Source organism: Labrus bergylta, chromosome 3 (assembly GCF_963930695.1).
Source record: "Labrus bergylta chromosome 3, fLabBer1.1, whole genome shotgun sequence".
NCBI lineage: Eukaryota > Metazoa > Chordata > Actinopteri > Labriformes > Labridae > Labrus > Labrus bergylta.
In genome coordinates this window covers 10981570-11007508 of record NC_089197.1, presented here as the reverse complement: position 1 = coordinate 11007508, position 25939 = coordinate 10981570, and the positions used below count along the sequence as shown (strand labels likewise).

The 25939-nt window shown below is 41.1% G+C and overlaps 2 protein-coding genes across 3 annotated transcripts in view; both read left to right on the top strand.

The window, feature by feature from the left end:
- Positions 1-998: 998 nt before the first annotated feature.
- On the top strand, positions 999-10324 carry si:ch211-210p4.6 (malignant fibrous histiocytoma-amplified sequence 1 homolog). The gene is made up of 9 exons (XM_065952658.1): positions 999-1174; positions 3508-4378; positions 5124-5421; positions 5914-6100; positions 6198-6391; positions 6783-7282; positions 7401-7558; positions 7642-7816; positions 9004-10324. The coding sequence occupies exons 1-9, from the start codon at positions 1159-1161 to the stop codon at positions 9089-9091; spliced, it is 2487 nt and encodes an 828-aa protein (XP_065808730.1). The 5' UTR covers positions 999-1158; the 3' UTR covers positions 9092-10324.
- A 1127-nt stretch (positions 10325-11451) lies between these two features.
- mapk8ip1b (mitogen-activated protein kinase 8 interacting protein 1b) overlaps positions 11452-25939 on the top strand; it is a 53235-nt gene continuing 38747 nt past the window's right edge. Inside the window, exon 1 of one of the 2 annotated variants that reach the window (XM_020647637.3) lies at positions 11452-11605. In XM_020647637.3, the coding sequence (XP_020503293.2) occupies positions 11529-11605 (77 nt within the window). In that variant the 5' untranslated portion in view covers positions 11452-11528. Of the gene's footprint in view, positions 11606-18959; positions 19208-25939 lie in introns of those variants that run through there. The other variant, XM_020647638.3, reaches the window with a different exon arrangement.

Genomic DNA, 25939 nt, shown 5'->3' with positions numbered 1-25939 from the left:
GCTTTAGTACAGAACATACAGTAGCTCATTTATTATTAAAATGAGCTCGGTACATGGCTGTATTCTTCAAACTATTTCTTGTACTAATTGCTTTATATCTTATTTTCATTCCATATGTTATTTATATTTTATATTTCTACTGCTATATTCTGTGTAAGAGCATCTGTAACGATTAAGAACTATATTAATAACCATATTAAATTTCCCTGAACTCATACAAAGTGATATTTTTTAAAATTTGGTAACAGTTTGTACAAATCTTAAGACACTACATCAACCATGTAACTTTAATGTCATCCTCTATAACCTACACAGCACATTAGGTTCAGTTGAGCTCAGTTTATGTTACTGACGGATAATTACTACACAAAGTTTGTTTTTCCGTGGAGTATAACATTCATCATAACGTCAGATAACCATATTTACAGTCTGTGGTTAACCACCGAGGTGAACCTTTAGCTTCTAACATCACACAAACTCATTATGTTCAACATCTTAACAACAAACATTTCTAAACCATTGTAAATAATGTAAATAATGTAAATAATGGACTACACTGAGTACAGTTAGCCGACTGGTTTACAAGCTAATGCTAAACAAGCTAGGTCCATAAATATAAATACCGACACATGAGTATACAGTAAATATAACACTACTATATCACTTAATGAAAATTGACCGAAAAACTGACCTGACCTGCTGCTGAACTGACAGACAGATGCAGCGCGCAGAGCTGTCAATCAAATCTACCACAACCCTAATATGGGCATAGCCATTTTCCTTAATAGAATAAAATCCGATGAGTTATAAAAGAAATCCCCCCCCCCCCAAAGTGTGAGGAGAAGGGGCCGTCAATTTATCAGATATATCTCGTTTTTTGAACCAGGCTGTAAACATGTTGATTCCTGTGGTAAAAACAGGTTTTTTTGGCTGTGGGCTGAAGCGGAACCTCGAGGAACTGCAGTTTTTTGTACTTCTGCATTGGCTTCATTTTTCGACACCGGAGGTTGCCTGAGGTTGCCCCTTGGGTTTTTACTTTTGAGAAGTTATGGGAAGTTCTGCATTTTACTTCTGCTATCCACTGGTGTTTTACACTATGAGCCAATAATCAGGCAGACACCCTTTTGTTCAGCACACTAAATACCTGAAGGTTGGAAAATGTTCCCAGTAAACGGTAAGAAACCTACTATTTATTTGGATTATTGATAGAAGTTTGCGATTACAGTTGGTGGTGCTGGCTTCTCTGTTTTTAGGGACAGTAAAAGACACTGTGATTTCTACATGAGGGCATAATGCTTTTAAAATATCTATACTCACTAAGGAACTTCCAGTGATGCCTCATGTTTTGTAAAACATGATTTCAATTTCATTTAAACAAAGCCCGGGAGCTTTACAAGAAGAAGGTGGACTAAACTCAAAAATACAACTACTATGTAGATGGTTAAAGTTAGTGAGAGAACATTTGATTCTGTATAATCGCAATCTGTGCTCCTCACTTTTAAGGGTTGAGGTTGACTACAACAGCGTCAAAGATTAATCATGTTTAAATGCTGAATCCCTTTTTCCTCTCAGTTCAGTTTTTTTCTTATTTTTACCTAAGTGATTGCATCACCAGACACAACCAGACTGCTCCAGTTCAGTTTTAAGTGTCATGTATATCTTGCTCTGTCTTTTATCCAATTGTGGATTATTAGGGTTTTACAAGAACAAGAGTATCCTAAGTAGTAATGACTTATAACAACCTCCAGGTTTCTGATCATTGTCTGAAGATTTCTTAATGAACTCCCAACTTTAAAGGTATTTCTACACAAGCTTAAAGAGTAGTTTCAGAATTTGACGATGAACTTCTTTGGGATTCCGGCAGCCATGACCCTGCTGCATTTTGTCACATTTTTCAATTTCACTTTTGAAGGACTGACTTGAGCTTGCATATCATTTTGAACAAATTGCATGTTTAAAAAAAAAAGAGAGAAAATAATAGAGTTGGCTTGTCCAGCAACAAAAAAAACATCCCAAATATGTAAACTTCAAATTAATATTTTTTATGCGTGAACTGGCGGAGGCACATACGCATCATAGAAGTCAAGAGTTGAACATTAGTGGAACTAAGCTCATTAGAGCGCTGACCTTTGAGGAAACATAAACCATAAATAACAAAGCCATAAAAACAGATGTGTGACACCATTCAGTGTTATATAACCCATGGCTAACAGCATTGTCTGCATTTAAGCCACACTTTGCTTGTTAATTAGTCGTACTGTAGGTATCCACAACAATGACTTTGAGTTACAGAAACATTTGATTTGTCATTTTCACCACCACAGAAGTAGACCAATGTATTTAAGTGATACTGCCACGTCAAGATATGAGACTATGCTTCCCAATCGCAAGTCTCCCAATCCCAATATCATATCTCTGTAGCTGGCCTTGATTTAGAGACATCTTTAGAAAGTGCGTGTCAGTTACAAACTCAGTGGAGGCGTAGTCTTGGAATGTACAAAGCCTAGAGCTACAGTCTAACCAGTTTACATGTAATCCAGGTCAACAGCCAGGTGTTGGCCAATTCTTGATTCAAAAATGAAAATGATTCTTAGATGAAAAAGAGAATCAAAATATTAGCTGTTACCTTAACTTTAAATACTTAACATTTATTTTCATACTGAATGCTAGCAGATTCTCAATGTCCCTTATACAGTACTGCTGTTTAAACCATTATTCCCTAAGTCTGCCCTGCTGCAGATAACAGACAGTGATCAGAAACCTGGACCAGATGGACGATTATCTCTGTAGTTTACTTAGTGGTTTGTTCTAAGAAAAAGGGTTAACTGAGTTTTGGGACAGCTTGGCTTTTAAAGGTCCCATATTATGCTTTTTCTGGTTTTATATGCCCTTTAGTGTGTTTCCAAGTGTCCTGTGCATGTTTAGGCACATCTATGTGCAAAGATTAAAAGTCCGCGGAAACGCGGCTTCTCCTATGTCCTCCTGTTAGCTGTAGCATTAGCTGCATGTAACGCTCGGTTCTAGCCCCCCTCGATAAAAATTTGTCAGCGCTGCGTCATTGTCAGTGTGAGATCACTGATCCAAGCCCATTGGCTCGTTGTGGCAAGCCCAGCAGCTCATGTTGAAATTTCCGAGAAGTGTGCTGAGCAACTGACCAATAACGACAAAGCGGATCGGCAGACCAATCAGAGCAGACTTGGCACACGTGGGCTCTAACAGTGTGGACTCAACAGAGCGTAGCTGACGGACTCAGAGCGTAGCTGACGGACTCAGAGCGTAGAGGGAGCAAGGAGGAGCAGTACATGAAAACAGACACTTTTTTCGGACTTTAGCTATTGTGAACGTACAAAAGTAGGTACATAGATTAAATATATGAACCCCAAAAAGGGCAGAATATGGGCTGTTTAAAACCTTCAGGTCAAATGACTCATTAAGAATGAACTATTGTAAACCTGCTAATTGAAACAGTGCCCATATCTCAAATATACTGTAATTCTTTTTACTAAGACCAAACAACCAGTTGGGAGTTTTGTGACCTGTCAGGACAGAAGCGCAAGTTCCTTCCTCAGGATGTTCCAGTACATACTAGAAGTATGGATTTGCAGAGGAACAAACTGAAACGGGTCACCGGCATCTCCAGATTCCCCTTCCTCGTTCAGCTGAATCTTTCAAGGAACAAGATAATGGAGTTTCCTCATGAACTGATCAACCTGCAGAAACTTGAGGAACTCTACTTGAACCAGAACAACATCAGACACATCCCAGAGGGAATCTTTCCAAATCTCAGGAGGTTGAAGTTCCTCAAACTCAGCACCAATCGCCTTACGAAGCTTCCTTCAGACATAAACCAAGGCACCTGTATCACTTACTTGGATCTTTCCAAGAATTGCCTGAAAGACATCCAACCGCTCGTTGGTCTAACAAAATTGAAGGAGCTTTTTGTTAAGAAGAACGAACTGACCGAGCTCCCGTCCCAGCTCTTTCACAATGGTACCTGTGAGCTGACCGTGTGCAAAGCCATGGGAAACCCACTGAGGTGCCCACCAGAGGAAGTCTGCGCTGGAGGGGTCATGGACATCCAGAGCTACTTCCAACATATGGATGAAAACCCTAACACACGCAGTGCCTGGACAGTCAAGACCATGTTCCTGGGCTGCTCTATGGCAGGGAAGTCCACACTTTGCCGCAGCCTGAGGGAGGGCAAGCCTGTGGCCATAGCAGTGGAGAACCGGACTGAAGGAATAGAAATCAGTCAACTCTACGCTGAGGGAATCCGCTTCCTTTTCTGGGACTTTGCTGGGCAGGAAGAGTACTACCTGACTCACCATGTCTTCATCACGCCACGAGCCCTTGTCATCCTCACTGTTGATTTAGCCAGGTAAGCTACAATATTAGGTCACTCAATCTTTAGATATATACATTTGACCTGAAATCGAGCCATGACATGAACTTGTTAGGGTTAGGTTAGGAAAGGGTACTTTTAATAAATACATTTTTAATATGCAAGTTAGGACTAAAGCTGAGCTGTGGCTAATTGTGACTTTGCTATTGACTATTAAAACCAATCCCATCGACTCGAAAACCATTTTTAATGTGTCAAGGTGATTCCATGACTTGTTGATCCTGACAGTGTAATTATGAACTTTCTGTTTCTCTAAACGTTTATGAATTTAGGACAAAATCATCAAAGACTGTCTGTCTGTACTGCAGCATAGCACACAAAAATAAATCTTGCAGATTGATTAGTGCTGCCACCATATGAATGTACAGCTGTACAGGCAGTTTGAAATAACACACTAGCATGGTGCTGTACTTAGATAACTGTGTTCTCCATGAAAACACCCATCAGACTTTGACGAGGCTTAGGGGCGTTAAAAAAATTTGATGGAGGAAAAACCCTGACTAAGTAGTCTTGCATAGTCACCAGCATGGCTGTAGCCTCTTACAATGTCACAAGCAGATAGCCTCTAAGTCCTGTATTACTTTTATTTTTTTGGATTGTAAGTACTTTTATGTGGAAGTACTAAACAACAAACACTATTGTGAATAGTTTAGCCTACTTATTCACTTCTGCACAGATTCTGAAATGAGCCTTTTATTTGATTTTTGTTGTTTTTCATCAGCTACAGCATTGTAGACCCACAGTCCTTCAACGACCAACTTTGGTTTTGGATAAACAACATACAGTTGCGTGTGCCAGACTCGGTGGTCCTGCTGGTGGGGACACACTGTGACCAGTGCACAGACCAGGAGGAGGTGATGGAGAAGAAGAAAGACATTGAGGAGAAGGTGAACAGCAGGTTGGCAAACAGGAGGACAGTTTTAAAACAACAGAAGAGAAATCTGGAAGAAAACGCAAACCCCTCTCTCTTCACAGACCAGCTTGATGAGCTGGATTGCCTTTTGGAATACAATTTGAAGGTACTTAATGTTTTTTATTTGTAACTTTCACACCATTCAAAATATTTTAAGTTTAGTTAATATGCTTGCTTGAACAGGTCGCCAAATGAGAAGCCAGATCTATCCATCCATCCATTATCTATACCGCTTTTCCCGTTAAGGGTCAGGGAGGGCTGGAACTTATCCCACCTGTCATTGGGCGAGATCATCCAGTCAATCACAGGGCTGACATAAAGAGACAGACAACCAGTCACACTGGCAATTTTAGAGCCACCATTTCACATAACGAGCATGTCTTTGGACTGTTGGAGGAAGCCAGAGTACCCAGAGAAAACTTACTACTTACCTTTATTCCTATTTGATCAATATCCCTTTTCAAAAGTATGCCCTTCATCATAGAAGTTACATTTTAAAACAACTCTGGAAAAGCCCTAAAGAAAGGTGCTACTCTTAAAATGCTAACATTTTCTTTCCTTACATATACAGACTTTCATGGCTTTATCTCCACTGTAGGTTCTGGATCTTATAACCATCGACTGCACAAAGATGGAGGATATTGGAAAGCTCAGGAGTCATGTTTTGACGTGCATTCAGTCAGAGAGTGTGTTTCTTTGTTCTGGGTGTATTTTACCAAAAAGTTATGAAACAGTGTCGCAGGCCATTCATACTCTTGTTGCTCTGCAGGAAATCCCCCAGCATGGTAAGCTAGTTACTGACTCAGAGGAAAAATACAATATACAGTAGTTTAAAGAAGAAGAAAAAAAAACCTTACGTTGATTTCTATTTTTCCACACTAGGTATTATACAACTTGAAGAACTGCGTGATTTGATTCTAAACCATGTTAAATTGAGCAGTGAGAGCCTCAAGACCATCCTGCAATCCCTCCTGCGATATCTGCATCGGATTGGAGTGATCATCTGGTACGAAGACATCAGTGTGCTCAGCGACAGAGTGTTTATTCAGCCCTCATTCCTCATCTCCATGTTCAAGGTGAGCAGTGTTAAAATTTACCTAAGAGAAAAAATACAACTCCTGTAACAGATCCCACATAAGCCGTTTTCCCCCGCAGGCTGCTCCTTCCTTAATTTTTCAAATGCACCTCTCAGTGATATAGGCTATATATATTTTAGCCCAAATGGCTGAGTTCACATTTACTACTGTTGAGAATACTGGAGCTTCCTGTTTGGCTGTGTATTTCAATTAACACTGTTTTCCTTTTTCGGAAAGACGGGGAGCCTTTTTGATATTAATGTCAAAGAGGTTGGCAAGAAAAGGGACTGCACTGTCAGCTAACATAAAAGCAGATGAACTCTTTAAGATTCATCCTATATGTAAATAATTAATTTCCACTCTTTTCTACTCTTTCTCCTCCTTCTTGCAGACCATTGTGAGACACGACCTGGTGCAGCAGCTGGAGGGAGTCTCCAGAGACCTTCTCATGCAGGAAGGTGCTCTGGTTAAAGAGAAGTTCACCTGGGTGGACGACCTGAGGTGCAGAGGCACCCTGCACAACGCAGCCATGCGCATCTTGGTCCGCCGAGCGATAGAGAAACTGATCAAGGATGACGACGACTTGGTTGAAGAGGTGGTGGGAACCAAAAGAGAGGAAGGCATTATTCTCACCCTGCTGCAGCATTTTGAGGTCTGCCTCCCCACACTTGTTGGAGGAGGCCTGAACCCACATGCACCAGTGTTCACCCCTAGTGAGAAACAGTGGAAGTCAGCTAGTGAGGCCAAGAGAGATCCAAATGGAGCCTGTCTGTTCCCCATCTACCTGCAGGATGAGCTCATAGTGTGCCAAAAGTGGGGTGAGAACAGACAGGATGACCTCAGTGTTCATGTGTACTTCCTACCTGAGATTCCACACGGCTTCTTTCACAGGTAGCATATTTCTGTGTATACATATTCTAATGAAAAGTTGTTAAAACAATGTGCATTTCTTAACTTTTAGCACTCATAAGCGTCCCTACATTGTCTATCTACTGTGTGTAACCATCAGAGTGATCGTCAAGACGTGCTCCTTGTACCAGACTCATTGGGTGGGAAGGGAGCAGTGTCTCCTCTGCTGTGGAAACAGACTGTGTCTGGTGAGACAGAAGAAGAGAGATGAAGATCCCTTCATAGAGATACGCTGCAGGAGACCTGAGAAAGACGAGGGTAATGATTTGTAATCACTCTTTCAGAATAAGAGCGAATACTCCACTCAGCTGCAGGACAAACGGCTGTTTTCCCCTCCTCAGAGTTTCGGCAGTTGTGGGATCTGATCTTGGCCGTGATTTCCAAGCTGTTTGTGCTGTCCAGGCAGTGGCCAGGCCTGACTCAGCAGATACACACACCCTGTCCAGAGACAGGCTGTCCGCATTACTTCACCTGGAGGGACTGGCAGGAGCTCAACAACGCTGACTTCTACAACCTGTGAGTGTTTTATCGGTTTCATTAGGATAACCCCTGTCTGCGCCACAGTGTCATATCTGTCTGTGTGTTCTTTCCTGTAGCAGTGCTTTCAAACTTGCACAGAACTCCCGAAAAACTCCTGATTTTTTTTTTTTTAGGAGGAGCTGCATGTGTGAACGCAAACAGCCCGATTTTTCATTCTGAATTCATGTAGAGTTTCTCCTGCCAGACCCCGAGTATTTTTTTCAGCAGAAAGTCTGAGTGAGCCGTGAGAATGAAGCAGGATAAAGTGGGATGGGGTGGTGACGTTTATTCCCTGCGATCAGTGCAAGACCGTTGACTGTATGCATGCGACCGGAACGATCTTTGTGCACAGAAGGAAACCGCTGCATTACATTTTCTGATCGCCAGAATGTCCAGAAAATCTCTGATCCTTTGTTGATATTCTAATTCCTGTAGAAATACACATAGCATTGATATAAAGGCACATATTGTCATTACAGAGTCGTATTGCGGGCTCTGTTGCTTTGCCCAACTCTTCAGCATCATTCTTTTTACGTCAAGTCCTTCCTCAGGAGACTACCCCAGCCCCTCCTCCCGTCCGACCGGGATAGTCTCCTGCTGTACATGGTGTGAGTGTGAACAACAAGATCCAGGAGGATTTCAGGGGCAGACCTCCTGAAATTCTCCAGAAACTTTCAGGAGTGCAAATGTGAAAACGGCTTAGGAAAGAAAAATCCCTAAAGAGACCTAGAACATAAATAAACTAAGGTCATCTGACTAAATCCTTCTGTCCATGTCTAGATCCAGGACAAGGGATGGGGATCAGGCTTTTTTTTTTAATTGCTTGACCAAAATTGTGAAACTCTCTTCCTCCCAACATCTGCCTCTCATCCACTATTGGAATTTTTAAGACTCACCTTAAAACATATAACCCTTCAAGCTAAGGGATCCATTGCTCTGTAAGTTTTTGTGTTTCACGGTACAAAATAGATACTTGTTCTTTCTTATTGTTGTTGTTGTTTCTTTCTATCTGATCTGTTCAGCACTTTAACTTCAACTGTGTTGTGTTGTGTTGTGTTGTGTTGTGTTGTGTTGTGTTGAGTTAAACAGCATGTGCAAAAAACTTTGCAGCAATGATCATTTTGTTCAACACCTGTACAGTAGTTATACTTAGTTGTTGTTGTTTTCTTTGTGTCTTTTTTTAGGGTGAAGGGGGAGAAATTGGTGTGTAAAGGAGGACATACAAGAAGAACAGAACTGCTTTTCCCAAAAGATAAACACATGTCTCTTTAAAGGAACAGTTCATCTTTAAGGATCATACAAAATGTGTTGCGATAAGAAATGTCAAGAAAACACAACATCTCTCTCTCTCTCACTTTATCATCAGCATCGCACAACAAATTCAACCTATTATGTTCCATTGTCTTCAAGTCCTGTACAAAATATCACAATTGATTGATTATTATGACAGGCTACCATTTAGGATCAGTCACAGTACATTTTGAGATAAGATTAAAGAAGAGAGGGTTTCTGAAAATGTAGAGATTTTACTGCAAAAACATTTTTCCGGCATGGCCTGAAGGGGGCGATAGAAACGTAAGAAGTGAAGCTGAATTTGAAGCTGATAATCTGATTTTTAAGTTTACCCAGTGTATTAAATTCACTTGCAGTGTGAATTAACAGACGATGTGAGATTAACAAATACAAAATATGTCAATGAAGCATTTCTTGGATTAATTTCTGGGGTTATGAAGGGAAAGATGAGGATAAAACAGATAAAGGCACAAAGGCATCTGGGATGCAATACAAAAACAAAGCAGAAAAGGGAAGATAAGAATAAGAAAGAATAGTTAATGTAAAGTTTAGGAGCTTAACATAAAGACAGAAGGAAGAATGATTTGTGTGTTTTTGTCTTTTCCTGCTACACTGTCATGTCATCGCTTCTCAAACTTCCTCTATGGCAGTAAAACATGAGGTTGTTTTTCTGTGTACAGTGTCGCCCTCTGCTGGATTCTTACTGTCATTACAACTGCTCTAAATTCTCATTCAGAAACACAAGTATTCTGTCTCTAAAGGGAATGCTATTATTTTTTGTAATATTTGTTTTAATTTGACAGCTATTGTATCACTATAGCTGGTTTTCTCTGGGGATTATAAAATGACTGTTTGTACTTAACCTGCATTTTAAACCGCACCTGTCACCTGCAGACCAGTTATTCAGTTTTATTAAATAAATAAGATCAGATACTAAACTCATGATACTGATTTCTGATAACCAGTGTTCTGCCACTTGTATCCTTCTCTGTATTTCTCATCTCTTTATTTTCATTATCGCGCTCTGCTCTCTGTGGGATTGCCTGCTGCCTTCATGGTCTCCTTGTAAAGTCCAGCTTCTAATTACTCACACTGAATGTTTCCCCATGTTGGAGGATGGTTTACTTTTTATGTTGTTGATGTCTTGTTGAAAATTATATGTTCAAAATTTGATCATACCATCAATTAAAAATAAATAAAAAGTAAATATCAGTCTTATGTCTATTATCATAATCATAAATAGTCATGTGAATCTTAAAGCTGCTGGACTTCAACTGCGATAATTAACATCATCAATATTGTCGTTGCTCTTGCTAATGTTAAAGGTGACATATTGTGCGAAATACACTTTACCATATATATCAAACACTAATATGTGTGTCTCACCATGTGTCCGTAGTCTGTCTACAAACCCCCCAATTATGAAAAAGTCAGTCCTTTCCATCTTTTTCCTGCTCAACTTTTCAGAAAATGTGTTTAAGAAGGCTGTTTGGAGATCTTCCCTTCATTACATCACAAAGGGAAGTAACCCCTCCCCCAGATGGGTGACACTCCCACAGCTGAGTGTTTGTTCTGCCCTCTGAGTCTGCCTTCTCACTTTAAACAAAAGGGCTGATGATGTAAGAAGAAGGCCCAAGCAAGAAACGTCTAACAACTTAAGTCATTTTTTACACAACTGTCTTGTGATAGCATTTTTTATTATCACCTTAGTAATCGTTGAATTCACGTGCAGGTGCCACAAACAAGTCCATTAGAGTTGTGAACACATCTCAGAGTCGAACTCAGTTCTTGTGTTGGAACAAGTGTTTGTGTAATTTCAAATAAAGTAACCCCTTTAAAGAAGGAGACACATTAAAGTCCAGTGGTGATAAGGAAGACTGATGGTTGTCAAAAAAGAAAAGGGGCAATTATTATTTTTGAATTGAGTCAATGAATAATCATTTTTACTAACACTTAACATGTTATATGCCTTATCTTTCAAAAAAGGAGGCCCTCAGGTGACATTATGAGCTATTCCAGATTGTGGTTGCCATGAAATTATTTAGATGAGAAAGCCATATCAAATAATTTTGACTGTATTTTGGCTGATTCTTTAGCAGGCCTATTCAATACCTATGTAGACTACAGTCAACAAATAGCGTCTGGCCCTTTAAGAATTCATTAACCTGCTGCTCAATTTTAAGTCCCTTTAGTCCTAATAGAAGTTGTTTTATTTTTCTAAAAATCTCTGCTGTAGGTTAATGTCCTAATAATTAAATAGACCTATGTTTAACCACTGTTGCGCAGCTCAGCTGAGTTCCCATGTTTCCCACTGTCCTCAAAGGCAGCACCCTATCGCAGCATCGGCGGACCTCTTCAGGTGTCTCTGCTGGGCGGCCGCGCGGCGGAGCCAATGGAGGACTGCTAACGGGGCGGCATGGCGGACCGAGAGAAGAGGAAAACCAGCCCGCCGCCTGGCCGAAACATCCGGGTGAAGTCCCCGGCAAGCTTCAGGTAACAACCCGAGCAGATAGGGAGCCTGAGCATGCCGACCCCCCGCAGGCTGTGAGTGAGCGGAGAGGCAGCGGGAGCTCTGCGGGGCTGAGAGCGGGTGATGCTGGCTGCCCGGAGCCGCCTGCAGCTGCGTGTGGCTCCGCTCAGCTTTGCGGTTTAAAGTCGCGATGTGTTGTTGAGTGGCATGTTTTGTGTTTTGGGCGTGTCTGCTTCCCGGAGGAGTTGGGGACTGAGCCGTGCTGTGTCTCTCCCTTCATCCACTAGAATCATACATTTTTAATGTGACACACTTTTTCTTTTTTTTTTGGTAACCTGCTCCAACCAAAACATCTCCCATAAACAACTGTGCGGCTGCTTTACGAGCTTCTGCGACGATGAATGAGTTTGTGTTGGCCTTGTGTCCAGCTTGGTCTTTAAGGATTGTTTTTTTCCTCCAATATCCTCTAGACTTGTCAAGAAAATACACTTTAACTGTCGTGATATATTTCTAGTACTAACTCTACGAGCAGTAAGTGACTCATTCAGTTGTGGCACACGTTAATTATATCATCTCTAATCTCACAGCCTTTTGACCTCCATAATTTGAATGTAATTGTTTTTAAACACAGAGATGTGTGTGCAGGACTCATACTTAGGCCTATAGGTTTTGTTTAGATGTGCCTTTTATTTATTTATTTATTTTTCCTTTGCTTTGTTAATCCCAAAGCTCTGAATCATTAGGCTATAACTGATGAATCGTTTTCTCAGTTTCACATCAGTTTAGATTCACTTTCTCTTCTTTCTGACCAGAGTGCACTTTGGACTGAAATAGTTCATTACGAGTCACTTTGTGCTCGGACAAGTGAATAGGAATTTTATTACATGGAATCAATTAATAATGAGCTGCATATATAGGCTTAATTGAAAGGGTGGTAAATAATGAAAGTGCTTCAGAGCAACAGTTAAGTCCGGACTCTGTCAGGTGAAGGTTTTAAGTCCGAGCTAATCAACCTGCAGAACAGCTCAACATAATAAAGCAGTGAGCAGTGTGAGGGGATTAGCTGCATGCTGCACATATGCTGCCATACTCACTTTCACACACAAACACACACACACACACACGTTAAGACCCAGAGAGCCTTACAATCCTGCATGAAGAGAAGCTGTGATTTTTCACTTGCATTACTGGGCGGATGAAGGACTGTGCTCAATATTCCCCAGTGAGACAGCAACACACACACACACACGCACACGCACACGCACACACACGCACACACACGCACACACACAGGCTCACTGTGTCACCGTCTCATTAACTGAGCTGCAAACCAGCCGCATCCACAACCATCTTTCTTCAGATTTTTTTTTTTCCTTTTCATCACAGTGGCTTCAAAGTTGCTCCCGCAGAGTTTGATTTATCCGTCACATAAAATACAGACACAAAATAAATCACTGGCCTCGGAGTTACCTGGCACTAAAATCAAGCCGCAGAGGGGGAAACGAGCGGAGGTGTATGTGATTCAAAAGAAATGGACATTTTAATTGCAGAAATAAAATAAAAAAAAGGAATCCTTACAAACAGGCTAGGGCAACTGAATCAGACTTGATGTTGTCCATCAATCCATCCATTTTCTATCGCTTTTACCCGTATGGGTGTCACGGGGGGGCTGGAGCCGATCCCAGCGAGATTGTGCGAGAGGTGGAGTACACCCTGGACTGTTCTCCAGTCAGTCACAGGGCTGACATATAGGGACAGACAACCAGCCACACAGTTCACACCTACGGGCAGTTTTAGAGTCACCAGTTAACCTAAGGAGCGTGTCTTTGGACTGTGGGAGGAAGCTGGAGTACCCGGAGAGATCGCACGCATGCACGGGGAGAACATGCAGACTCCACACAGAGAGGCTCCTGTCAGACGGGGAGTCAAACCAGGAAGCTCCTCGCTGTGAGGGGGACAGGGCTAACCCCTGCACCACCATGCAGCCCACTTAATGTTGTAAAGAAGTTATAAAAAAGTTCTTGTACAAGAATAATTAACTTCTAGGTCCTCTTAATATGATTCATCATTAAACACTCCTCATCTTCGCTTCTAATTAAAACTCATAGCAGCCTTGATTAATCTCTCAGAGTGGTCGTAGAGCGGAGAAAGGAAGCAGGATAATCCACAATCTTGGTTTTTGGCCCAGTCCCAGAGCAGCCATATGTTGGCATGGTTTCCTCCGGCGCCCTTCCCTGATCCACACACTGTGGTCCAATCCTCCATCTCCTCCTCTCAGTGAACAGACTGTCGCTATGCTGCTGTCTGTGGAAGCTCTGCGTGTGGAGATAGTCAGTGTCCGAGATACAGGAACTCAGCCTCCAATTTGGATTCAGTGAACGGTTTTCTTTAGTCTGTCTGCCCATTCCATTTTTTTTTTTTAATAACCTGTCAGAGAGTTGACATACAGAATAGAGACTATTTGCATCCAAGATGTTACATTGTCGTGATACATTTCTTAAACAAAATCAAATGATTTAATCTCATTTAAAATCTTTAAAACATGCATTTTATTAATGCCACTAAATGTTACTGACTGGCACATTGTTCCAACTCAGATTTATGGCTGTAATGTGAATCACAGTGCTCATGTATAATGTCATATATGTTATTCTGCACAGTGAGAGTCAAGCAGTCATGTTCCAGCACTGCATCCTGTTACCTGTAACACAGCATTGATTGAACATAAACACACAAGGACAATGAACAGCAGCTGGCTTGAAATTCACACTGACAGCTAAACAGTAAAAAACTATAAATGATGTTTCTTGCGTTCACACCTCCGACGAGATGTGCTGCTCATGGCTGATGAATGTGTTCCATCAGAAATCAATTTAACAAGCGGGAGGTGAAGAGAGAGCATTCAAACTGATCACAAACACCGAACAACACAAGATGTCAGGACATATAGCCAAACAAGAGTGTACACAATCATGAAGAGGAAGGAGGATGCAGGCTGTCGTCATCATGTTTACCAATTCAATAGATTAAGATGCACTGTACCTTTAAATTCTCCAACACTGCATTGCTCATACGATGCACGAGAGGGCGTCACAGGAGATCCCTTCACATTAGCATTGTATATCCCTCTGTTTGTGTGTGTGTCTCTGTGTGTGTCTGTGTGTGTGTGTGTGTGTGTGTGTGCAGTGCAGCATGCACAGTGTGGAGCAACAACATAGTGTTTGTAGTCTGCTCTGTGGTGCATTATGGGGGGAAAAAAAGAGATGACTGTAACATAAAACCAGGGATTGATCCATCCTCTTGCAAAACATTTCCCTCCTTTGTTTTATGCAGTTCAATATTTATCTCATTTGAAGTGACTGCTATGGCTCGAGCCTGTATTTGATTGTGATTTGTCAGGTGTCAATGCCATTAAATTCATTTCAAACGATTGCTTTCGATACTTAGCTGTTTGTCTAAGCTTAAATATAGTACAACACTCATCCCAAACTCAGGGGAAAATACAATGATAGATGCTGTTAGTTTGTCGGTGGTATTATGATGCCTTTATACTTTGACCTGGACCCTTGGATGTATTTTTCATAATAGACAATAATGACATAATGTCCTCTTTCTCATAATACCCCCCTTATCAATGAGAAATATGTTTGTATGCATTTGATTTGCTGCAGCAAAAATAAGTGATTTGTGAATAAAGGAACTGAAAGAGGTTAGAAGGAAATGCAATCACGCTTTGAAACACCATAATGAGTAAATAATATTAACCTCGCTAAGGGGGGGTCACGTTTTCAGTCAGTGTGACGACAATATGTGCGGCAAATACTTTGCTTTAAAATCCTTTCATTTGAAACCAAAAAAAATTCAGTTGGTCTTTTTTGTAGGATTTCAGAAGGGTCACTATCTACCAAAAAAAAATATTGTTTTATTAGTAAGTATACAACTTTAAAGGCAGAATGAGAAACAACTAAAGTGCTTTAAAAATGTAATTTATATAGGAGACATGGTTGGACAAAGAGGGTTGTAAACTGAGTCTGTGACATGAAAAGCAGTTGTTAGGTCACACTTTGTTGTGTGCATACTTACAGTCTGCATTCAGCACTACATAAAAAAATAGACTTTTACAGTGTATTTTATAGATCACTGAATAATCTAAATCAAAGCTCAGAAGTGTCCATGATCTCTCTCTCTCTCTCTCTCTCATTAATTCATCAGCATACCCTCTTTCTTTCCCCTTTCATCTTTTCTCTGCAGCTCGCGCTCTGACGTGACTCTGCAGACAAGATGTGCTCAGGCAGATGGATTCACAGGATGTAGGATGTGAGAGGAAAACTTGGGAGGTTAAGCAGATTTGGAAGTGTCAGTCTCCCTGAATCACTGCTTCTGTCCCTTTAAGGACTTTGATGTTTTCTTATAAGCCTGTTTTTTTTTTCGTCAAAGAGAAAAAGGAAGAGAATTTGAAATCAAGCTGATTTGAATTTCGGCCCTGTCTGAAGCTGACACAGTGGACAGTTAGTGCTCTGGTTGCAGTCCCCCCCCCCCCCCCCCCCCCGCTGATTATTTACTGCTGTCGATCAGTTCTGCTGACTCGGCACGTTCCATCTAATGGCCCCTCCCCTCTGCTTATACAGTGACCCTCTCTTTATCTCGCTCACTCTTTCTCCCCCTCTGGTGTTTTCTGTCCTCTTTCCTCTGTGCACACAAGCCTCTTCCCTTCCCTTTTTACATTTGGACTTGAATACAATTCAAACAGTTCAAGAAAATGCTTCTTTTAAGATTAATTGTTGGGCTTTTTTGTGCTTTTATTTGTGAGACAGGACCGTGGATAGAGTCGAAAATCAGAGAGCGAGAGAGAGAGAGAGAGAGAGAGAGAGAGAGAGAGCTCGGGGAAAGACTTGCAGGAAAGTAGGCCACCTGAGAAAAGGCTTTTAATGTGCAGCCTTTCGTCTTTGCACTTTGCTTTACTTGTGTTTTTATTTTTGTTTTTCTGGTGCTGTGTCTTGTGTTCTGTTGTGAATTCATCTTTTGTCCTTGTTTCCTTTTGTAAGGACCTCTGGGAAAGTTTTTACTGCTGTAATAGCTGATGGGGACCCTGAATGAAGGAATGAAGGAATAAGAAGGCATTGACTTTTAATGTGAGGACAAAGTGTCTATATGGTTGTTCCAGCCTGACTTTTCATAAATATATATGTGATATCAATATTTTGTAATCAGTATTATTTTTGGACCAACTGCTGAATGACGTTTTTGAGCGATGAATTCAACTAGTTTTCTGGATCCTCATGGCTGTTACAGGGTTAAATTTGCTTCTTCTGATGAGCTGAACAGGGATCAAACAAAGTACACACACACACACACACACACACACACACACACACACACACACAATCCAGGGATACCTCTCTCGTTCTTGTTTCTGCCTCTCAGGACTAAAATGAATATGTCAAACCCTTTCTTTCCCAGATAAAGAACGAAAGAATGAAAGAATGTTTCTAATTATTTTATATTCATTTCATCACATGTAGAAGGACATGTTTGAAGCCCCCTGATGTGTGTGAGCTCCATAGGTTCTGGCCAGGTGCCCAGGTGGTGCTGTATGGCCATATGGCTTTATGTTTGTAGCTCAAAGTGTGAAAAAGAAAAAAAAATAGTGACCTTCCTGAAGGAATGTTTTATGCCTGGAGTTTGGATTTGGAGAAGCCAAAAATGTGCCTTTTTTTGCACGATATTAGATGATGATGGTTATGGTCCAACTGCTGTCACATCTGTCACGTGCACGACAGACTAATCGGCCGACCGATAGCATTGGCCGATATTGGCTTTCTACCGTTTTCAGCTCCTTTTATTGGAATCATGTGCGGCTGTTACGAGATTTATTCACCAGTCAAACAGCATTTCATTTGTGTAACATTGTATTACACTAGCAGTTCTCTTTCTGGCCGTCAGCAGCAGAGTGTGCTTTATGCATTACACCCAGATGTTCCCCCCTGCTATTAATGAAGTATTTCTGATTCTGATTATCACTCTGCAAAGTGTCAAGCGGTGACGCACGTACAGACACAGCTACTTTCCAGTTGAGTGACCATCTTATCTTCGTTATCTTTTCCGTCAGGTGTTTGATAACTGCATATGCAGGACCAATGCAATAAATGTTTTTATCTATATCTATCTCTACAGAATGAACATAGATCTAAGACAGATATCGGCCAATATCGGCAGGATCATTGATCCAGAAAATGGAGATAAAAATGTATGTAGGCTGTTGAGGTTAAACTGATATATCGACCAGAGCAATGGGTAACAACATTTAGCAAATGACTGTGGACGTTAACCTGCAAGGAGGACCGAAGGCTGGCAGTGCTAACACTGCTAACATTAGCGACACTCAGAAAACCAAATTACACTGATGAGCTGCTGACAATTTGAAATTATTTTTTTACTGTTTTCTTACCTTTTAGACTAGTGAGTCTGAATTCAAATGTCTGTTTCTAGGAAATAAGTCACCTTGGAACATCCCTAGCCAATTTATTTGTTAAAAAAAAAAATTAAGAACAGAATTGTTTTTTTGTGAGTATTCCTGCAAATATATCGGATTATTAAATTATAATGATGATATTTCTTGGGTAGAGATATTTTAAATTCTAACCTTAAAATCAGTGGTTTAGATCATCTTTTCGAGCTGTCGTCTTATGACTCTCCCGTCCTTTGACTGCTGGGGGCTTTTCATTACAGTACATGTATCACAGGTTTTAACTGATGCTTTTATCCAAAAGGATTTACAATAAGTGCATTCAACCATGAGGGTGTATCCTTTGAAATGCAAGGAACATCAGCTCCATGAAAGATGCGGAAATGCTTCAGGTGCAACAGTTTTAGACTGCAGACTCTACTGCATGGTAAAAAAAAAAAAAAAAAAAAAAATCACTTATAGAAACAATATACGAGAATAAGCGCAAATCTGTAACAAAGAGGAGTTTTTTTTAAAGGGATGAGCAGAGAAGAAAGACAGAGGGATCATTTGGTTTCTCATGATCAATGGGCTTCATGAATAATTGAGGATGAGGGTGTTTTGAAGAGAGAGAGAGAGAGAGAGAGAGAGAGGGAGGGATGGAGGGAGGAGTGTCCTGTTGAGCCGACGTTCCTCCTGCTTGGGCGCACCGTGGTGTTAGATGTTCTGCAAACACCAGCACTTTTCTGCGGTTGTGTAGTAAATCTGATGCTTACCAGCCGGAGTAGACATCAAAGAGAAAGAGAGAGGGGGAAGGTAGAGAGAGGAGCATATTATATAACACTACTCCTCTGTGGTAGATTCAGCTCATCTGCTTGAAATAATTTCCCCCCCCTTCTTGCTCTCGCTTTTCCCATCGACCCGAACGAGCTGCACCCCTCCTCCTCCTCCTCCTCCTCCTCTCCTCTCCTCCAGCTCTCTTACTGCCCGCTCCTCCCTCTCTCCCGCCCACCCATCTTTCACTTTCTAACCCCTTCTGCTCCTTCTCTTCCTCAATCCTCCTCCTCCTCTTCCTTCTCTTCTCTCCTGTCCTCTCGGCTGTGGATGCCCTCCTCACTTACATTATGGACTCGGGAGGGGAAGGAGAAGAGGGCTGGATGGAGGACCAGTGGGAGAAATGGTAGGGAATCTCTCTTTTTCTTATCTCGTTCTCTCTGTGTTTTTTTTTTTTTTTGCAGCAACATGGCTGTGTGTGACCTTGTGAGTGTGTAACTGCTAACATGCCTGTTTCTGGCTTTCAAGTCGTCTCCTTGCATCTTTAAGCTCAGGGCTGAGATGCCCTTGAAGATGAGTGGAGGAGGCATATGGCTGTGTTTGTTTGTGTTTAAGGAAGAGTGCTGGTGCAGCTTGCTGGTTTATGTTGACAAAAATTAGCACCTGGCAAATGCTGATGTTGGAGAAGCAACCTGTGAATAAATGTGCTTTTCAGAGTTTGTTTTCATACAGCACATGATGATGATGATGTAGAAGGAAGGTGGGGGGGGGGGGGGGTGTCTTATGGGACAGTCCTGATCCTCGACCTGGTCCTGTCCTTGCAGGAGGATGAGGCTGATGAATGACAGACAGCATGTAGTCGTGTAACCTCTCATTGGGAGCATAAACATATGTATTATTGGGGTTACATGTTGGGGGGGAAAAAAAATATACATCGAGCGTGGAATGCATGCAACTGCTGTGACGTTGAAGTACCGGGCTAAAAGTGCAGATGATCGAATGATAACAGCACATCATACATGCTAGTCCTATAAGCCTTTAGCATAGCATGAAGCGGCAAGTGTAAGATATCGTCAGTTATGAGGGAAACCTACGACTGTCCTGGTTGAATGCTTTAGAAGTTGTTTAAAAAAAGAAGAGAAAAAGTCTAAATGTCTGGGTGGAATCAAGATACCGTTTTCATGGGGGTTTTTTTTTGTTGTTTTTTCATCTAAGGGGAATTTGCTCCAACATTTGCTGCTTGTTTGCATTTTCTTTACATTTTTTTCTCCACATACGACACCAGAAGCTACTTTCTTAAAAAAATCAGGCTTCATCACAATGCAACCTTTTTACACTGGGACATGCAAAAAAAGAGACACTCTGAAGCAGGGAATACAACAGCTTTGAGGGTCCTAGTGCAAGTCACAATAATCTATTTCTTTCTAAAATGTGTCTAAAATGACCCCTTATGTATATTTGACCTTGCATGCTACCAAAAGAGTTAAATCTAGTGCTGTTTTTTTGTATCAGGATCATAGTTGGGGACTCAGATAAAGACTAATGAGCTGGCCGTGGCCATCCTGTCCTGAGCGCGAGGTCATGCTGTCCTTCATTAACACAAGCAGAGAGGCAGGCTAAGGAGGCACAAACAGGCCTGCGGGATGCCCTGTCACCCCCCACTGCACGAGAAATGCAGGAGTTTAGCCCAAATCCTCAACGAGAAAAACGGAAACATCCGTCCTGCAGTGCTGGTGCGCTCTCATGTCGTGTTACAACAGAAACTGTGGACACGACGTCTGGGAAGTCACCTTTCAGAGGGCATGTTTTTAAACCTTTTAATTAATCCTCCACCTGTTATTTAGCCAGTATATGTGGATCCAGAAATCTAATTTTTATCCATGTGAAGTGACTCATATGTCCATTACACCCCCGAAGCAGTGTGTCTTGATACTTTGACAAAGTGCAATTTCAAATCAGACTTACTGTTAATAACACTGAGGTTCGTGGGAAACAGATCACGCATGGTAAGAATGGCTTCAGAATCACTGGAAAGCTCATGAAGTATTCAGATCACCCCTGAGAGGCTGACTCGAGACTTAAAGCTCATTACAATTCAAATGATCTGACAAGAATCTCGTAAAAAATAATCTATATTTCAAGAGCTGCTCGGGTGGTAGGAGCCAGAACCAAGTGGCTTTAAAAACTCCATTGTACTGTAAGCTGTGTCTGCAGTGGTTTCAGCACTTAGCTTTTTACTAGGGCTAGCAGCGTTAAACAGTGAATCCTGATGCAATTCAGGTCAGAAATTAATGCATTCACTTTTTCTAATCGTGTTCTATTTTGCACCGTTGGGCTCACCATTGGTAAGCCACCAGTACCGCTCCCTGTAGTCACAGTGATGGAAAAGAACGACAATTCTGGCTCTTTGAATGTCTCATTTCACTTTTTTTTAAAAAACGAGTCAAAAGTAATTTCCACCATGTGACACCAAACATTTCACTATTTTACCATTCCCTTAAGCAATTTGAAGCTATGTACAGTTTAATTTATAAATAGCTTAGCATAGTAGAATATAGCGTCTGAATTCCTGCCCTCTTGAGTTTTTGTAGCTTCCAACCAGCTGACGGATTATGACCTCTTCTATAGCGACTGATCTACGATGAAATTCTTCATCGTCATCCACAGGTTACTCCAAACATGTGGTCAATGTTTTTGATGTATAACCAAATCTATTTTTCTTCAACTTCATCAAGTGTTGAGGATCATTTAGAATGCACATTTTCTATTAGTGTCAGAATATGTGCTACCAAAACAACCTCACAAATCATTTTCCAAAGACTTGCGTGATGAAATCCAGACGGCTTCTGAGTATTTTCTTGAACCTTTTGGTGGAAGAATTTGATTGAATTCAGTTCAGACTTCTTTATGTATCCCACAAGAGGTAAAACATTTAAAGCGTGGAAAGAAGAACACATCTTGTGACAAATACGAAGAACACGTAACACATCAAATATGGAATAAAATATATGTTTTAAGATGATTGATAATCAGATGTGTCATTAGTGTCTGATCCAATACATTATACACTTTATGATATCTGTTTATCGATGATTTTAAAACAAAAATCCCTCTGGCCGGGTCAAAAGCCAAATTAGAATTGTTGTTGAGGGTGCTGTGAGGAGGCAGCAGTGTGACAGTGAGGATGTTGTTTGTGTCAGCGTGTTGTTACTACGCTGACTGATTTGTAGAGTCTCACTTTCAGTCATGATGACACAGTGGATGTGCCACAGAGATCTCTGACCTGCACATTCATGCTAGTCTGCTGAGTCAGCGTGCATCGATCGCTGAGGACGTTGTGAGTGAGTGCGTGAGATGATGTGTATACATCTCACACAGGAAAAAAAAAATCCCAGAGGTTACCGATGAGGTTATTTGAGGTTTATTCCAGGTTCTGAATGGATCCATGTGGTGACCATTCAGGGGGTAAATAAGGATAGTTTGCATGAATGACTGAGCGATTTGGGCTGTCTTAGTGGCATTGGGGGCAGGTATTTTCATTCAACTGATATGCGCCATTGTTGGATGTCATCACCTTCTCTACTTTACTGTATTCTATAGACCGAACGTTTCGTGGATTACCATTAGACACCAGAAGGACACTTGGAAAACATAGACCTCCACCAAGGCCAATAGTCCAGTCTACTGCTTTAAGCATTTCTTTAAAGGTACAGTCAGTAGCATTGTTGCTTCCAGACACATCATTCAGACTGGGCCCCTACTTCTTGAGTGATCGCCCTCAGAAGCACCTACTCACTGTTGTACATGTATGTTGTAACTACACTGCAAGCTACTGCACACCAAGCTAACCGCCAGTGTTTGGCACAGGCCTGTCCAACAAAAAGCAGGCAAACTCTACATCCGTGGGTAAAGCCAACTGAAGGTTCACCCTCGTTTTTTAACAAGCTTTACCCGCTCTGACTTTTCTTTACCACTACATATCCACGTCAGTCAATTTGCCAGTTTGAATCGTGTCTAAACGTCGAATCGTATCCACTCCTAAATTATGAGTTTAGGAAAGCTCCCTGGCCGGAAAGGTCAACCAAAACAAAGCAAAGCATCAAAATCCAAGCATAGGACAGAGTCTCTGCAGATACAGTCACCACAGCAAATGTATGGAGGCTCATAAGTGATGATTGAGATTGATATTTTTTTGTATAGGTCTATATTTAATTTGTTAAGAAAAAGCTGTGTCTATCTTTAAGCACAACTATAGGATATACGGATGTCTGCATCTATTTCCAAAACTGTTTGAATCATTCCTTACTTTGTACTGAGTTTGATCAGCTATAATCACTTGCATTGGAGTCGGTTACAGATCCAAAATCTGTCGATTAGTCCTTGGCCATACTACACACTTTCCTAACTTCAGCAAAATCAGACTGGTAGTTTTTCAGTAATGGCTCAAAGTCTGGACGTTTCTGTTAAACATCCATTCTATTGTTGGACTGAGATTCTCTTCCAGAGCTCTGGTGCTCCTCAGTCAGATTTATTTTTTTCATCACAAGCAGCAGACCTCTGGAAAGTCATCCTTGCTTTCATCTCTTCACAGCTGGATTATTATAATTCCCTGTATTCATGAGCTCAGCCAAAAGGCCATCTCTCATATCCAGCTCAGTCAAAACTCAGGAGCCAGTTTTGTAGAAAATTATGACTATTAAGACCAAATCAGTCCCAACCTTGCTACACTAAACTGGTCACTTAAGCTTACCAATGTAAACTTTGACTAATAGCGTTTAAAGATCCACATACATCCACACATTTGACTGAATACTGTAAAAAGAGGCTCCAATAAGTCTGAAGGACTGATTTAAATTTAAATACTAAATTTACATAGTTCCTCAGACGAGAGATTTTACAGCAGTAGGTTTTAACAGGAAACCCTTGGTGTCCTTTAGCTGGATGAGTTAGAAGTGTTCAATCTGCAAAAAGCATGTGGTGGATCACCTTATAAAGAGAAAGTAAATATATGATATATATATATATATATGGGCAACTGTAATCCTCTATTGCATTACACATAGTACAAGAGATTTTCTATAAATCTCTAAAACAGAAAAATAAAATTCACCTCATACCCACATCAATTCAGCCAATACACATACTCATCAGTAAATGTTGTTCAACTTAAAAAATGAAGTAAAAAATCTTGTCTTCATTATATTTATTTTTCCCAAGTTTTTGATAACTGTATTTAAGAGATCGACCCAATAAATGTGTTTGTATATCTATAGATGTATATATCTTCAGATGGAAGATAGATCTACAAAAGATACCTGTCGATACATCAGTATCTGAATTTTTTCTCTCCCTAATGTCAGCATCGGTATCGGCCCCATGTCGGTCGGGCCCTAGTACTAAAGCACGTCCTAGATTGCTCCAGCATCTCTCAGAGACAACAGAGCACCAAAAACATGTACAAAGTTTTTGCAAGATTGTTGTCCGAAATGTTTATATGACTTTTCTTTTTTTAAATTCTTGGATTCGGCACAGTGTACATAAACAAACAAACAAACTAGGTGGCACTAGTTTAACCAAGGCGTACATGATAAACCGAGCGTGTTTACCTGAGATTACGAGAAGTATTCCGTATCGAACGAGAAATCCCAACAATGTTCAAAGCTGATCTTTTTCCACCTGCAGAGCTTCAGCTGGTTGAATGCTCTTTAGATATTTAACTGGCAGTGTAGGTGGTGGGAGGCAGGTAAGGGATAATGTGGCTGCACTAAGCAGCTGGTGACTTTGCAGAGGAGACAGAGATCTGCAGCATGGGATAAATAAAAGAGAGTCTTATTTCCAATATGCCTCAAGTTTTTGATTATTAATATGCATTCATTTATTTGTTTACTTCTTCACCATTCTGAATTTAGCTTTCTGATGGATGGATTTGTTATGCTATTCCACCTCAGAGTGTGTAACATGCATCAAGCAGGCTGTGACATGACAGTGCAGCCTGTTTGATGCGAGCGTGCTTGACATTGTCCGCCCTGTGTGTTACCCTGTAAAGTCTGAGCCGTGATGTGTGACAACCTAATTTGCTGTATTATACACTCTGTTGGTTTTCTCTGGTGTCTGCGTCCCTGCTTACCCATAATTCCCTGCAGCTAAAGGGGTCACCCTGTCCGGTTAGGTGGTTTATCTCTCTGCACTTAATTTTCTCCTGCACCTCCCTTCATCCATTCATTTTTTTTTTTTTTTCCCCACGACTCCCTCCGTCCTGTCACTGTCCGCTGCCTCCATTTAGACTTTCCACATGGTTTGATCTACAATCACGACATCATTTCCTCTCACCTCTTCTTGTCCTCTCTTTAAAGCCTCCTCTTCGTTGTGTCCTACTAACTATTGAAACCTCATGTAGAGAACAAACCATATGACTTATTTTTGTAGGCCAACCCGGGAGTGGCGTCGCCATGGGGTCTAACGAGAATTCGCCTATGGGATTTTTGCATTGGATTTTGGATCATTGCAGAAAATAAGCTCTGTGGTAAACGCACGTTTCTGAAGCGAAGGCGTTTTGTTCAGCAGGATAATCTTCACAGGTGAACACCATTTCTATGATGTTTGAAGCGTTAATGCAGCCGACAGAAGTAAAACGCTAACGTTATGCTACAAGCGAACTACACCACGGTTGGATGATTGTGACGTCTCTAGCATTGTGCTTCACACGATCTCCGGCATGACTCTGTAGCTCCAGGTAGCATCTCTTCTTTTTAAGCTAGCTGCTCTGATTCTCAGGCTGCACAATGACTCAATGGTTAAAGTCATGCAGGCGTAAAAAGGATCCCATATTATATTTTCACCTCTCTTGGTGAGTTTGTGAAACCTATGGAATAGCTTTTTATGCTTTACAGTTCAAAAAATTCTGCGTCAGTAAAAATCCTTATTTCAGCCTCTCCCTGAAATGTTTTTTTTTTTTTTTTTAAAGTTACTGCCTCTTTAAGGACATCCTCCCCACATGCCCATTTTCTTCTGATTGGTCAGCTCTCTGGAAGCCCGCTGCAGGGCTGCCAGGGGAATGCTGCTCTCCAGTGCTGGGAAAAGAGCCAATGAACGGTTTCAACGGCTAAGGTAGCGGCTTGAAGCAGTCTTGTTAAATTCT

Bases quoted from the DNA above. Each gene is read 5' to 3' on its own strand.
- si:ch211-210p4.6 (XM_065952658.1), top strand. The intron at 4,379-5,123 runs GTAAGCTACAAT...GTTTTTCATCAG, and splicing joins CTCACTGTTGATTTAGCCAG to CTACAGCATTGTAGACCCAC. The intron at 7,283-7,400 runs GTAGCATATTTC...TGTAACCATCAG, and splicing joins CCACACGGCTTCTTTCACAG to AGTGATCGTCAAGACGTGCT.